Below are 15,987 nucleotides of genomic sequence, written 5' to 3'. Positions count from 1 at the left end.
ACCACAGACCCATTCTCAGTGCCTGTAACCCAGTCGCTGTGGCATTCTCCCGGGAGGTCATCTCCTACAAAAGTATCCAAAGCGGTATACTTATTTTTGAGGGGAATTGCCACAGGGTGCTCTGCTCTAACTGTCTATTTCCATTTCTCCCGATAGTCACCCAGCTACTCACCACCTGCAACTTTGGAGTGACTGTAGCTTTGATCAATTGTATTCTTGCTCTCCTGTACAAGCTGAAGGTCATCCAGCTGCTGCTCCAGATCCGTAACACGGTCTTCAAGGAGCTGCAGCCAGATGCAGTTCATACAACTGTAGTTCCCTGGGAGACAAAGAGACGAATCTGTCTGGTCCACCTCTGATCTCTCCCTCTCTCCTGCTCTTACCACTGATCTCCCTCTGATCTCTCTCCTGAATCCTGCTCTGTCCCACTCCCTCTCTCCTGCTCTCACCGCTGATCTCCCTCTGATCTCTCTCCTGTCTCCTGCTCTGTCCCACTCCCTCTCTCCTGCTCTCACCGCTGATCTCCCTCTGATCTCTCTCCTGTCTCCTGCTCTGTCCCACTCCCTCTCTCCTGCTCTCACCGCTGATCTCCCTCTGATCTCTCTCCTGTCTCCTGCTCTGTCCCACTCCCTCTCTCCTGCTCTCACCGCTGATCTCCCTCTGATCTCTCTCCTGTCTCCTGCTCTGTCCCACTCCCTCTCTCCTGCTCTCACCGCTGATCTCCCTCTGATCTCTCTCCTGTCTCCTGCTCTGTCCCACTCCCTCTCTCCTGCTCTCACCGCTGATCTCCCTCTGATCTCTCTCCTGTCTCCTGCTCTGTCCCACTCCCTCTCTCCTGCTCTCACCGCTGATCTCCCTCTGATCTCTCTCCTGTCTCCTGCTCTGTCCCACTCCCTCTCTCCTGCTCTCACCGCTGATCTCCCTCTGATCTCTCTCCTGTCTCCTGCTCTGTCCCACTCCCTCTCTCCTGCTCTCACCGCTGATCTCCCTCTGATCTCTCTCCTGTCTCCTGCTCTGTCCCACTCCCTCTCTCCTGCTCTCACCGCTGATCTCCCTCTGATCTCTCTCCTGTCTCCTGCTCTGTCCCACTCCCTCTCTCCTGCTCTCACCGCTGATCTCCCTCTGATCTCTCTCCTGTCTCCTGCTCTGTCCCACTCCCTCCCTCTCTCCTGCTCTCACCGCTGATCTCCCTCTGATCTCTCTCCTGTCTCCTGCTCTGTCCCACTCCCTCTCTCCTGCTCTGTCTCCTGTAGGGTGCCATGACTGTGTTTTCTCTTTCTGACCCCACAACAGGAGCTCTACAGCCAGACATATGACGAGATTGGTGTGATGTTTGCATCCATCCCCAACTTCTCTGATTTCTACACAGAGGAGAGTATAAACAATGGGGGCATCGAGTGTCTGCGCTTCCTCAACGAGATCATTTCTGACTTTGACGGCGTAAGTGGCACCTGGTCGCATTCATCAGACCTCAGGGAGCGTGCGGGCGAGTGGGGGTCGGCTGGACGAGTGAAAGCTGGGGTATATGGGGGCGGGCGAGTGGCAAGAAGGGTGACCGGGGGCCGGGCGGACTGACTGAGGGCAGAGACTGGGTTCATCCACCTCGTGAGGAGGGGAATGTGTATGTTTAATCTGTGTTAGTCATGATTTGTCTGCTTTTGGGTTCCAGTGTGATTCTACAAAAGTACTTAGTGTTTTGAATTTATAATAAATAAATGATACCCAATTTATTTTATTTTATTATTATTATTCAGTAAAAAGGAGACTGGATCCAAATCGGGGAGGGTTCATGGGAAGTGTCTCTGTGTTGTCAGAGGGATTGTTGGCATTTGGGTGTTGGCAACATGGGTTTTCCATTTTCACATCTTTGCATCTCGTCTGCACCTGAACCTGTGGGCAGGTTTGCTGGAGATGTTGGGAAGTATTTAACCTAATTTAGCGGGTAGGTGGAAGGAAAACTGAAGAGACAGGGCAAATGATGGGTCAGTTAGTGAGGAAATGCAGAGAAGTGCTAATGCAATGTGTGGACAGATGATGAGGAAGGGTAGACAGTAGATTGAGTAGAAATGAAGTCAGAATCTGCGGGACGATAGACAGTCAACTGGGTGTAAATTCCGTCATACTGTGAGGAGCATAGAGAGCAGACTGTGTACAAATACATTCACACTGTGTGGAAGGGTGTGAGGTAAATTGGATATATATCCAGTCAGTCTGTGAGGAAGGTAGACTGTAGATTGGCTGTAAATGCAGTCAGACTGAGAAACGTTTGATGGTAGATTGAGTATAAATGCAGACTGTGAGGAAGAGTATACAGTAGGTTGGATATAAATACACGTCACATATCGGTGACAATAAACCTGATTCTGATTCCGATTCTGTCTGTGAGGAAGATTAGACAGTAGATTGGGTTTAAATGCAGTAAGAATGTGACAAACGGTAGACTGTAGATTGGGTGTAAATTCAGTCAGACTGTGAGGAAGGGTAGACAGTAGATTCAAATATGATGGCAGAATATAGTATTAATGGTAAGACTCTTGGCTGTGTAGAGGATCAGAGGGATCTTGGGGTCCGAGTCCATAGGACGCTCAAAGCTGCTACGCAGGTTGACTCTGTGGTTAAGAAGGCATACGGTGTATTGGCCTTCATCAATCGTGGGATTGAGTTTAGGAGCCGAGAGGTAATGTTGCAGCTAAATAGGACCCTGGTCACACCCCACTTGGAGTACTGTGCTCAGTTCTGGTCACCTCACTACAGGAAGGATGTGGAAGCCATAGAAAGGGTGCAGAGGAGATTTACAAGGATGTTGCCTGGATTGGGGAGCATGCCTTATGAAAACAGATTGAGTGAACTTGGCCTTTTTTCCTTGGAGCAACAGAGGATGAGAGGTGACCTGATAGAGGTGTATAAGATGATGAGAGGCATTGATCGTGTGGGTAGTCAGCTTGCTCCCAGGGCTGAAATGGCTGCCACAAGAGGACACAGGCTTAAGGTGCTTGGGAGTAGGTACAGAGGAGATATCAGGGCTAAGTTTTTTTACGCAGAGAGTGGTGATTGCGTGGAATGGGCTGCTGGCAACGGTGGTGGAGGCGGATATGAGAGGGTCTTTTAAGAGACTTTTGGATAGGTACATGGAGCTTAGAAAAACAGAGGGCTATGGGTAATCCTCGTAATTTCTAAGGTAGGGACATGTTCGGCACAACTCTGTGGGCCAAAGGGCCTGTATTGTACTGTAGGTTTTCTATGTTTCTATGTTTCTATTGGGTATAAATGCAGTTAGACTGTGAGGAAGGGTAGACAGTAGATTGGGTGTAAATTCAGTCAGACTGTGAGGAGGGGTAGACTGTAGATTGGGCGTAAATTCAGTCAGACTGTGAGGAGGGGTAGACTGTAGATTGGGTGTAAATTCAGTCAGACTGTGAGGAGGGGTAGACTGTAGATTGGGTGTAAATTCAGTCAGACTGTGAGGAGGGGTAGACTGTAGATTGGGTATAAATGCAGACATGCGGACCAGTTGAAATGTGATTTTCGGGTGCAGTATTAGGAACATGGGTGATTATCCCAGTACTTGCTTCTGCCATGTCATGGCTATTATGGAGGCTTACTTCAGTGGAGTGCAAACTATTAAAGAGGATTGTTGAGGACAGGATTGACTATCTTTTGAGGAAGCACAGTCTGATTAGGAACATTAAGAAATGGTTAGGTAGGCACGTGGATAGGAATGCTGGGCCAAGTGTGAGGGAAGAGTTGGACTGATCCTGGAGTAGGTTCAAAGGACAGCACAACATGGTGGGCTGAGAGCCTGTTCTGTTCTGTGTTTCATGTCAAAGCCTGTGCTCCAGGTCTGCAGTTTAAGATGTAGCCTCTTGGTTTTCCCACAGCTACTGGATGAACCACAGTTCCGAAACATCACAAAAATCAAGACCATTGGCAGCACCTATATGGCAGCTTCAGGGCTGATCCCGGAGCCCAGTGTTAACTACAGCACCACAGTCAAGGTAAGGCTGCACACTGGCGAGTCTCCCTCACACACTGAGAAATTTCCTCACACACACCGGCGAGTCTCCCTCGCACACACCAGGAGCCTGTCATACTATATATGTGGACAGTCTCCCTCGCACACACTGGGAGACTCTCACACCGTGTACGTGGACAGTCTCCCTCGTGCACACACCGGGAGCCTCTCACACCGTGTACGTGGACAGTCTCCCTCGCGCGCACACCGGGAGCCTCTCACACCGTGTACATGGACAGTCTCCCTCGCGCATACACCGGGAGCCTCTCACACCGTGTACGTGGACAGTCTCCCTCGCGCACACACCGGGAGCCTCTCACACCGTGTACGTGGACAGTCTATCTCTCTCACACACACGAGCTGAGCCACTTTCCAGTCCGTGTGCTAACGGTGCTCCTTTACTGCTCTTGAGGAGAGAGTTTGACCCAGAGATGGTGAGGGTCTGGTAATATATTTCCCAGTAGGGACAGTGTGTGTCTGGGAGGGAACTTTCAGGTGGTGGTGTTCGTCTACCTGCGCCCTCCTGGGTGGGAAATGGGGAGGGTGTGGGAAGGGCTGTTTGAGTAGCCTTGATGAGTAACCACTGCATTTTGTAGACAGTGCACACTGTGGCATTACCCAGGCTGTGTATAGGGGGTACAAGGGCGCCTTATGTTCAGCTTTAGATTCATAAAATTATCCAACATCAGAACAGGCCCTTCAGCCCTTCTCATTCATGCTGACCCAGGTGCCTGGCTGAGCTAGAGATCTCCCCTCAGCTGATCCAGGGAGAACAACCCAAGTTTATCCAGCCTCTCATCATCACGCACATCCTCTAATCCAGGCAGCATCCTAGAAAACCTCTTCTGCACTCTCTTCAAAGTCTCGACATCCTTCCTGCAACGGGATGGCCAGAATGGTATGCAATATTCCAGATGCAGCCTAAGTAGAGTTTTAAAAAGCTGCAATATAACTTCCTGACTTTTGAACTCCATGCCTCAACTATTGAAGGCCAGCGTGTCATGGGCCTTCTTAACCAGCCTGTCAGCCCGTGTAGACGCTGTCAAGGACATGTGGGCATAGGCATGGGCCTCTATTCAAAGGAAACTTGTCATCAAAATCCATCTGTCACCATATGCAACCCTGAGGTTCATTGTGGCCATTCACAGTAAGTACACAAAAGCACGATAAGAGTCAGTGAAAAACTGCACACAAGAAAGACAGACAAACAACTACGGTGAAAAAGACAAACTTTGCAGATACAAAAAGGAAAGAAAACAATAATGATAAATAAATATCGAACATGAGATGAAGAGTCCATCAAAGTCATTTTCAGAATCTACAAATAACAGAGCTGTGTGTGGACCACTCATCAGAGACCTTCTGGCAGAGAAGTCCCATCAACCACTACCCTCTCGGTTTCTCTGGGCAAACCAGTTCTGAATCCAAACAGCCAATTCATCACAGCCCCCCGTGTCCTGGTTGAGCCTCTCCTGAGGGAGGTGCCCAGCCCTCTCCATGTGCAATGTATCCAGTCTCTCCTCCCTGACCAACACCCTCTTTCTGTGTCATGTTTGCAGACGTGTCTGGATGGTGTGAGTGGGTGGGGGTGGGGTTGCTGGTGTACTCTGCTCAGTGGGATTGCCGGTCTGGTATGGGTCTGAGTCTGCATTTGCGGTATCTGGTTGTCTGGGTAGCTCAGTTGGGGTCTCGGTGTCTAGGTAGGGGTCTGGGTCGGAGTCTGGGTGTCTGGGCCGGGGTCTGGGTATCTGGGTCAGGTTTTGGGTGTGGGTCTGTCTCTGTGTGTGGACCACCATCCAGACCCCTGCCACACTCTTTGATCTGTTGTGCCCATTGTACAGAGAGAGGTGGGACCCTCTGCTCAGGACCGATGGCACCACCTGGCTGAACTTGCGGACTTTGCCTTGGCCATGAAGGTCACCTTAATGAACATCAACTACCAGTCCTTCAACAACTTCATGCTGCGAATTGGTAAGACTGACTCCATGGGGTGGGGTCTCTGCAAAAGTCTGTGGCACATACAGCTAGCATGACTAAAACATTTGCAAGGTACGGGCTTTATTATATGTATTGCACTGTACTGTTGCCGCAAAAGAAAACAAGTTTCATGTCAACAAGTTACATGTTTGGCACAGTTTTGTGGGCCGAAGGGCCTGTATTGTGCGATGAGTCTTCTACGTTTCTGTATGTGAGTGACGATAAACCTGATTCTGATATAGGGCTAGGTCTCCACTGTGAACTAAGAGTGGAAAGGGGGCAGGGAGAGGGGAATCACAGTTGGGGAAAGGGGAAGGGAGCGGGAAACACCAGAGAGACATTACGTAACGATCGAGACACCAGTTCTTTGGAATCAAATGACATTATCTGGTGATTTGGGACTGGGTGTGTCTGCACCTGCGCCACCCACCCCTACCCCAACACTTCGTTACTGCCTCCTGTCCCACACCCCTCCCACAGTGCTCCACCATTACCACATCCTTTTCAAATCTTTTTATTATTATTCAAAAAATAACACAAGTACATCGAAGTAAACAACACTTACAATGTCACAAGGAAAATAAACCATTATTTTAAAGATTGAAAAATTTTTGTGATATTAAAAAAAACCCTACGAGGCAGAAAAGTGGGGGGAAAACCTGTTAGCTGTACAACCCCGGAGCCATGCGGCATACAAAAAGCTTCTAAAGATAAACATCAAACCACCATCAAGAAAAAAAATATACCAGAAATTTATAATTAGATCATGGAGAAAATCTATCAATTAACTCAAATGATAATAACAAGCAAATGAACCCCATCTTTTCTCAAAATCAAATAAAGGTTCAAAGGTTCAACTTCTAATTTTCTCCAAACTAAGACATAGCATCCCTTGAGAGAACCATTGTGACAAAGTGGGAGCTGATGTATCCTTCCACTTCAACAAAATGGCCCTCCTAGCTATCAATGTAACAAATGCAATAACATGTTGGTCAGACACAGAGATACCACAGATATTTTGAGGAATTATTCCAAAAAGCACAGTTAATTTGTTAGGTTATAAATTAATTTTAAGTGCTTTAGAAATTGTCGAAAAAACTGACTTCCAGAACTGTTCCAGTATAAAGCAAGACCAAAACATGTGTGTCAGTGTAGCTATCTCAGTTTTACATCTATCACAATAACTATCAACATCAGGGAATATTTTAGACAGTCTCTCCTTCGTCAGATGGTAATGATGTACAATTTTAAATTGAATCAATGAATGACTAGCACAGATTGAAGGAGAGTTAACCAGCTTCAGAATCCGCATCCAATCCTCCGTCATAAAAGTCAAATTGAGTTCCTTTTCCCAATCTTGTTTAATCTTAAATAAAGGACGCTTATCCCATTGTAATAGTAAATTATAAATTCTTCCAATAGAACCCTTCATCGAAGGGTTCATACTCATAATAGTATCTAACAGGTCAGCCTCCAATATGTAAGGAAAATTACTTAAATATTTTTGTAAGAAATGTCTAACTTGAAGGTATTGTAAAAAGTGTGAGTATGAAAGAGAATATTTATCAACTAATTGTTCAAAAGACATCAATCTATCTTCTTTAAATAAATCCAAAAAAGAATTAATACCTTTATTTTCCCGAAGTAAAAAAATTGGATCACTCAAAGAAGGCTTAAAAAAGTAATTTCGATAAATTAAACTACAAAGTTTAAATTTTTTAAGATTAAAAAAATTGCGGAGCTGGAGCCAAATTTGTAAAGAATGCTTAATCACAGGGTATGGGTTTAAATTAGCAACTTTAGCTAAATGTATAGGTAAAGCAACTCCCAATAACGAGGTTAAGTAAAACTGTTTCACAGCTTTCAATTCCAGGTCTACCCAAATTGGCCGATCGTTCTTATCAACCCAATATAACCAAAAGGACATATATCGCACATTAACAGCCCAGTAATACATTCTTAAATTAGGCAAAGCAAGACCTCCATCCGTTTTTAACTTTTGTAAGTGATATTTACTAATTCTTGGTCTTTTATTATTCCAAATAAAAGATAAAATAATAGAATCAATCCGATCAAAAAACCTCTTAGTCAAAAAAGCAGGGATATTCTGAAATAAATATAAAAATTTTGGTAAAATCATCATTTTAACTATATGAATATGACCGACAAGTGAAAATGCAAGTGGACTCCATCTACTAAATAAATACTTCATAGAATCTACCAAGGGAACAAAATTGGCTTTATAAAGATCCTTATATTTTTTAGTAATTATAACACCTAAATATCTAAAAGAATCCTTGACTTTAAAAGGAGCATTATCATATATAGAGACAGATTCATTTAAAGGAAACAATTCACTTTTACTCAAATTTATTTTATATCCTGAAAAACCTCCAAATTCATTGAATAATTTTAGCAAGGCAGGAATGGATTCTTCGGGATTAGATATATAAACCAATAAATCGTCAGCATAAAGAGAAATCTTGTGAATGGTCTCATTCACAAAATCCCATGAATATTTTTAGCTTCACAAAGAGCAATAGCAAGGGGTTCTAATATTAAATTAAATAACAAAGGACTTAATGGACAACCTTGTCTTGTCCCCTGTGAAAGCTGAAAAAAAGGAGACCTACAGTTGTTAGTGACAACAGTAGCAATAGGAGCTTTATATATCATTCTAATCCAATTATTAAAATTAACACCAAAGCCAAATTTCTCTAAAATATTAAATAAATATTTCCATTTAACTCAGTCGAAGGCTTTTTCAGCATCCAAAGAAACGACGCATTGTGGGGTTTTAAAAGAGGACGAATATATAATATTAAATAGTCTCTGAACATTTGAAAAAGAATAACAACCCTTTACAAAGCCTCTTTGATCTTAAAAATAATTTTACCCAAAATATTCTCCAACCGATTGGCCATTATCTTTGACAGAATCTTAGCATCAACATTCAATAATGAAATAGGTCTATATGAGGCACAGTCAGTAGGATCTTTATCCTTTTCAAGAATTAAAGAAATAGAAGCCTCATAGAAAGTAGAGGGTAAATCACCTTTCACAAAATAATGCTTAAACCTGCACCACCCACCCCCACCCTAACACTTCATCACTGCCTCCTGTCCCACACCCCTCCCACAGTGCTCCACCCCTGCCATTACCACATCCTTTGCTCCTGCCAGGTTTACATTCTTGCTCACCGCTCCACATTGACAAATATAGTACTGTGTAAAACTCTTAGGCACCCTAGCTATATATGTGAGCGGAAGACTTTTGCACAGTACTGTAGGTTTCACAGGTCTTCTGGAGTCTGAAAGCTCTGGTGTGCCCCATTCTGGCCATGGATTGAGTCTCCATCTGTTTTGTGTCTCCCTCCAGGATTGAACAAAGGTGGTGTCCTTGCCGGGGTGATAGGAGCTCGCAAACCGCACTATGACATCTGGGGCAACACTGTAAATGTGGCCAGCAGGATGGAGTCCACAGGCCAGATGGGAAACATCCAGGTGATGGGCCGATAATTGACCAGCATGGGGACAGGCTCACAATGTCACGGCTGAATTAAATCCCTTCATATCCTGCCTGGTCATGTGTCTGTCCCTGAATCAGAATTGTATCTGACAGTACTTTTCAGATATCTCTATCCTCTGTGTGACCATCAAGCTCTGCCCTCCTGATCCTGATACCCCTACTATTGCAGAGAGATTTTGAATATCTATGCCTCCCATACTGTTTGATACCTCTATCCAGCACCCCTCAGGCTTCAGGGGCAAGAAAATCAGTCTAGGGAACCTTTCCCCATCCAGGCAACATGCAAGTGAGTCTCCAGTGCAAACACATGCTTCCTATTGGAACTGCACACAGTTGCAGTACGGTCTAACCAGGGTTTTGTAAAGTCCCAACTCCTACATTCTTTTCATTGAACTTTCAAGGTGAGCATGTCCTTTCCTCTTCACCAGCCTATCCTCCATTGCTGATACTTTCAGGGAACTGTTGATGTAAAACGTAAGATGTAGCAGCAGAAATCGTTAAAACTGCTGCCACTCCATCATTTATTTTCCCTGTCAACTCCATTTGCTTGCCTTCTCCCCGGAACCTTTCACACCCTGACTAATCAAGAATCTATTTACATCCACCTTAAATATACCCATGAGTTGACTTCCACACTCGTCTGTGGCAATGAATTCCACAGATTCACCACCCTCTGGCTGAAGAAATTTCTCATCTTCTCTGTTGTAAGTGGACATCCCTCGCACTTGTCTGCATTTTTCAGCCCATTTTTCCAGCTGGTCCAGATCCCGCTGCAAACGCTGATAGCTGCAGCCTTGCTCTCCACTACAGCCCCAATCTTGGTGTCTCCACAGATTTGCTGATCCAGATCACTGACAATAGATAACAAACAACAACAGATGCAGACTGATCCCTGTGCGACACCACTGGTCACAGGCCCTGTTCAGACTGGAGATCTGTAACGAGTGATGTGTCACAAGGAAAGGGACTGCTCCCATGTTGCCTCTCAGGGTAACCAAACGGTGGGGAAGTGGATGCTGAAGAAGGGTCTCTAAGGTTACAATCGGGTCTAGATCCACTGAGAAAGTGGGCAAGGGAATGGCTGATAGAATTTAACTCAGATAAGTGTGTGAATGTGCATTTCGTGAAGTTAAACCAGGGCAAGACGTACACAGTGAATGACAGGCTCCTGGGGGTGCCAGTATTTTAGAACCGAGAGAGACCGGATTTGAAGTACGTACTCCTTAAGGTAACAATGAAATAGACAGGGTAGAAAGTAGTGTTACCTAAATCAGTCAGGGCTTAAGTACAAGAGTTGGGATATTGTATTACAAATGTACAAGTCAAGACCACACTTAGAGTATTGTGCACAATTGTGGTCGCCCGGCTATAGGAAGGATGCCATTAAACTGGAGAGGGTACAGGAAGGATTCACAAGCATGTTACCAGAGGATGTGGTAGCAGCATTTACAACATCTAAAAGACATTTGTGCAGGCAGATGGATAGGAAAAGTTTTGAGGAATGTGGGCCAAATGCAGGCAAATGGTGTCTGGGACAATGGAGTAATATATGATCAAGGGTTAGAGTTGGGATGAAGATATATGATGAGGGGTTAGGAGATGGTGGGAGTTTGGGCCGGAGACGGTGGGTGGCTGGGCCAGGGATATTGGGTGTTTGGTCGGAGATGGTCAGTGCTTAGGACAGCGGGAGCTGTGTTGGAACAGAGATTGTGGGGTGTTTGTGGCAGTGAGGTAGTAGAGTTTGGGACAGAGTTAGTGAGTGTTTGAAGCAGTAAAGTTTGGGATAAGGGTGCTGGGTATTTGGGACTGTGCTGATTGGGCCTGTGTGGATTAGGACTGTTGTGGTACTCGGGAAAGGGATAAGGCAAATTTGCTGCAGTGTCCATCCCCATCCCTACCAACCAACTCCAACCCCACCATCCCAAGCGGTTGGGGATTGTGTGTGTTTTGGACATTGAGTTTGGGGTTTTGATAGATATGATGGGTGTTTTGAATGAGTTGGAGTTGGGACAAACTTGTTGCTGTTTTGGAATGATTAGGTGGCGTTTGGATGGAGATGGTGGGTGTTTGTGACAGTCGGTGTTGGAACAAAAATGAGGAGTGTTTGGGATGGTGGAGTTGGAGTTGGGATGGAGATGGTGAGTGTTTGGGACGGTGAGGTTATTTCTGGGATGGGGATGGTAAGTATATGGATGGTGAGGTTGTGGTTGGGATGAGTGTTTAGAATGGCGAGGCTGGCACTGTGTGGTTGGGATGGGAGGGTTGAGTGGGACAGTGAGGTTGTGGTTGGGATTAGAGTTTAGGATGGTGAGGCTGGTAGTGTGTGGTTGGGATGGGGAGGATGAGTGCTTGGGATGGTGGGGTTGGAGTTGGTTGGTAGGGATGGGGATGGTAAGTGTTTGGGACATTGAGACTGTGGTTGGGATGAGTGTTTAGGATGGGAGGCTGGCAGTGTGTGGTTGGGATGGGGAGGATGAATGTTTGGGATGATGAGGTTGGAGTTGGAATGGGGAGGATGAGTGGGACAGTGGGGTTGGAGATGGGATGGGAGGGATGAGAGTTTGGGAAGTTGAGGTTGTGGTTGGGAAAGGATGGTGAGTGGGACATTGACATTGTGCTTGGGATGAGTGTTTAGGATGGTGAGGCTGGCACTGTGTGGTTGGGATGGGGAGGATGAGTGCTTGGGACGGTGGGGTTGGAGTTGGTTGGTAGGGATGGGGATGGTAAGTGTTTGGGACATTGAGATTGTGGTTGGGATGAGTGTTTAGGATGGTGAGGCTGGCACCGTGTGGTTGGGATGGGAAGGATGAGTGTTTGGGACAGTGAGGCTGAGATTGGGACAGAAATTATAGATGTTTGGAGTGGTGGTTGTTTGGGACAGTGGAGCTAGGACAGAGATGATGGGTGCTTGAGGCATTTGGGTTGGGATGGACGTGATGGGTGTTTCGGATGGTATGAGTTGGAATGGTGGGTATTTGGGATAGTATTTGTGGTTGGGACGGAAATGGCAAGTGTTTGAGACAGTGGGGTTGAGATGGAATTGGTGGGTATTTGGGACAATAGTGGTTGGGACTGTGTGTTGGGATGGGGTTGGTGAGTATTTCAGACAGTGAGGTGTGGTTGGGACAGATATGATGGACTTGTGAGATGGTGAGATTCGAATTGGGATGGAGATGGTGGGTGTTTGGGACAGTGGGTGTTGGGATGGAGATGGTGGGTGTTTGGGACAGTGGGTGTTGGGATGGAGATGGTGGGTGTTTGGGACAGTGGGTGTTGGGATGGAGATGTGGGTGTTTGGGATAGTGGGTGTTGGGATGGAGATGGTGGTTGCTGGGATGGAGATGGTGGGTGTTTGGGACGGTGGGTGTTGGGATGGAGATGGTGGGTGTTTGGGACAGTGGGTGTTGGGATGGGGATGGAGGGTGTTTGGGACAGTTGGTGTTGGGATGGAGATGGTGGGTGTTTGGGACAATGGGTGTTGGGATGGAGATGGTGGGTGTTTGGGACAGTGGGTGTTCGGATGGAGATGTGGGTGTTTGGGATAGTGGGTGTTGGGATGGAGATGGTGGTTGCTGGGATGGAGATGGTGGGTGTTTGGGACGGTGGGTGTTGGGATGGAGATGGTGGGTGTTTGGGACAGTGGGTGTTGGGATGGGGAAGGAGGGTGTTTGGGACAGTTGGTGTTGGGATGGAGATGGTGGGTGTTTGGGACAATGGGTGTTGGGATGGAGATGGTGGGTGTTTGGGACAGTGGGTGTTCGGATGGAGATGGTGGGTGTTGGGATGGAGATGGTGGGTGTTGGGATGGAGATGGTGGGTGTTGGGATGGAGATGGAGGGTGTTTGGGACAATGGGTGTTCGGATGGAGATGTGGGTGTTTGGGATAGTGGGTGTTGGGATGGAGATGGTGGTTGCTGGGATGGAGATGGTGGGTGTTTGGGACGGTGGGTGTTGGGATGGAGATGGTGGGTGTTTGGGACAGTGGGTGTTGGGATGGGGAAGGAGGGTGTTTGGGACAGTTGGTGTTGGGATGGAGATGGTGGGTGTTTGGGACAATGGGTGTTGGGATGGAGATGGTGGATGTTTGGGACAGTGGGTGTTCGGATGGAGATGGTGGGTGTTGGGATGGAGATGGTGGGTGTTGGGATGGAGATGGAGGGTGTTTGGGACAATGGGTGTTGGGATGGAGGTGGTGGGTGTTTGAGACAGTGGGTGTTTGGGACGGTGGGTGTTGGGATGGAGATAGTGGGTGTTGGGATGGAGATGGAGGGTGTTTGGGACAATGGGTGTTGGGATGGAAATGGTGGGTGTTTGGGACGGTGGGTGTTGGGATGGAGTTGTGGGTGTTTGGGACGGTGGGTGTTGGGATGGAGATGGTGGGTGTTTGGGACAGTGGGTGTTGGGATGGAGACCGTGGGTGTTGGGATGGAGATGGTGAGTGTTTGGGACAGTGGGTGTTGGGATGGAGATGGAGGGTGTTTGGGACAATGGGTGTTGGGATGGAGATGGTGGGTGTTTGGGACAGTGGGCGTTGGGATGGAGATGGTGGGTGTTTGGAACGGTAGGTGTTGGGATGCAGACGGTAGGTGTTTGGGACGGTGGGTGTTGGGATGGAGACGGTGGGTGTTTGGGACAGTGAGTGTTGAGATGGAGATGTGGGTGTTTGGGACAGTGGGTGTTGGGATGGAGATGGAGGGTGTTTGGGACAATGGGTGTTGGGATGGAAATGGGTGTTTGGAACAGTGGGCGTTGGGATGGAGGTGGTGGGTGTTTGAGACAGTGGGTGTTTGGGACGGTGGGTGTTGGGATGGAGATGCTGGGTGTTTGGGACGGTGGGTGTTGGGATGGAGATGTGGGTGTTTGGGACGGTGGGTGTTGGTATGGAGATGTGAGTGTATGGGACGGTGGGTGTTGGGATGGAGATGGTGGGTGTTTGGGACGGTGGGTGTTGGGGTGGAGATGTGGGTGTTTGGGACAGTGGGTGTTAGGATGGAGATAGTGGGTGTTGGGATGGAGATGTGGGTGTTGGGATGGAGTTGGAGGGTGTTTGGGACAATGGGTGTTGGGATGGAGATGGTGGGTGTTTGGGACAGTGGGCGTTGGGATGGAGATGGTGGGTGTTGGGATGGAGATGTGGGTGTTTGGGACAGTGGGTGTTGGGATGGAGATGGAGGGTGTTTGGGACAATGGGTGTTGGGATGGAGATGGTATGTGTTTGGGACAGTGGGGCGTTGGGATGGAGATGGTGGGTGTTTGGGACAGTGGGTGTTGGGATGGAGACCGTGGGTGTTGGGATGGAGATGGTGAGTGTTTGGGACAGTGGGTGTTGGGATGGAGATGGAGGGTGTTTGGGACAATGGGTGTTGGGATGGAGATGGTGGGTGTTTGGGACAGTGGACGTTGGGATGGAGATAGTGGGTGTTTGGGACGGTAGGTATTGGGATGCAGACGGTAGGTGTTTGGGACGGTGGGTGTTGGGATGGAGACGGTGGGTGTTTGGGACAGTGGGTGTTGAGGTGGAGATGTGGGTGTTTGGGACAGTGGGTGTTGGGATGGAGATGGAGGGTGTTTGGGACAATGGGTGTTGGGATGGAAATGGTGGGTGTTTGGAACAGTGGGCGTTGGGATGGAGGTGGTGGGTGTTTGAGACAGTGGGTGTTTGGGACGGTGGGTGTTGGGATGGAGATGTGGGTGTTTGCGACGGTGGGTGTTGGTATGGAGATGTGAGTGTATGGGACGGTGGGTGTTGGGATGGAGATGGTGGGTGTTTGGGACGGTGGGTGTTGGGATGGAGATGTGGGTGTTTGGGACAATGGGTGTTAGGATGGAGATAGTGGATGTTGGGATGGAGATGTGGGTGTTGGGATGGTGTTGGAGGGTGTTTGGGACAATGGGTGTTGGGATGGAGATGGTGGGTGTTTGGGACAGTGGGCGTTGGGATGGAGATGGTGGGTGTTGGGATGGAGATGTGGGTGTTTGGGACAGTGGGTGTTGGGATGGAGATGGTGGGTGTTGGGATGGAGATGTGGGTGTTTGGGACAGTGGGTGTTGGGAGGGAGATGTTGGTTGTTGGGAGGGAGATGGTGGGTGTTTGGGACAGTGGGTGTTGGGATGGAGATGGAGGGTGTTTGGGACAGTGGGTGTTGGGATGGAGATGGTGGGTGTTTGGGACAGTGGGTGTTGGGATGGCGATGGTGGGTGTTTGGGACAGTGCGTGTTGGGATGGAGATGGTGGGTGTTTGGGATGGAGATGGTGGGTGTTTGGGACAGTGGGTGTTCGGATGGAGATGGTGGGTGTTGGCATGGAGATGGTGGGTGTTGGGATGGAGATAGTGGGTGTTGGGATGGAGATAGTGGGTGTTGGGATGGAAATGGAGGGTGTTTGGGACAATGGGCGTTGGGATGGAGATGGAGGGTGTTTGGGACAGTGGGCGTTGGGATGGAGATGGTGGGTGTTTGGGACGGTGGGT

At 47.9% G+C, this 15,987-nt stretch overlaps 1 protein-coding gene across 3 annotated transcripts in view; it reads left to right on the top strand.

Annotated features, from left to right (window-relative positions):
* adcy3a (adenylate cyclase 3a) overlaps positions 1-15,987 on the top strand; it is a 143,436-nt gene that overhangs the window by 100,678 nt on the left and 26,771 nt on the right. For all 3 annotated transcript variants that reach the window (XM_063055376.1, XM_063055377.1, XM_063055375.1), the window contains 4 exons: positions 1,294-1,440; positions 3,879-3,995; positions 5,854-5,983; positions 9,368-9,492. In XM_063055376.1, coding sequence (XP_062911446.1) covers positions 1,294-1,440; positions 3,879-3,995; positions 5,854-5,983; positions 9,368-9,492 — 519 coding nt within the window. The remainder of the gene's footprint in view (positions 1-1,293; positions 1,441-3,878; positions 3,996-5,853; positions 5,984-9,367; positions 9,493-15,987) is intronic.

This window comes from Mobula hypostoma, chromosome 8 (genome assembly GCF_963921235.1).
Source record: "Mobula hypostoma chromosome 8, sMobHyp1.1, whole genome shotgun sequence".
NCBI classification, from domain to species: domain Eukaryota; kingdom Metazoa; phylum Chordata; class Chondrichthyes; order Myliobatiformes; family Myliobatidae; genus Mobula; species Mobula hypostoma.
The sequence above is the reverse complement of the archived record's forward strand: the minus strand, read 5'-3'. Positions and strand labels throughout refer to the sequence as shown.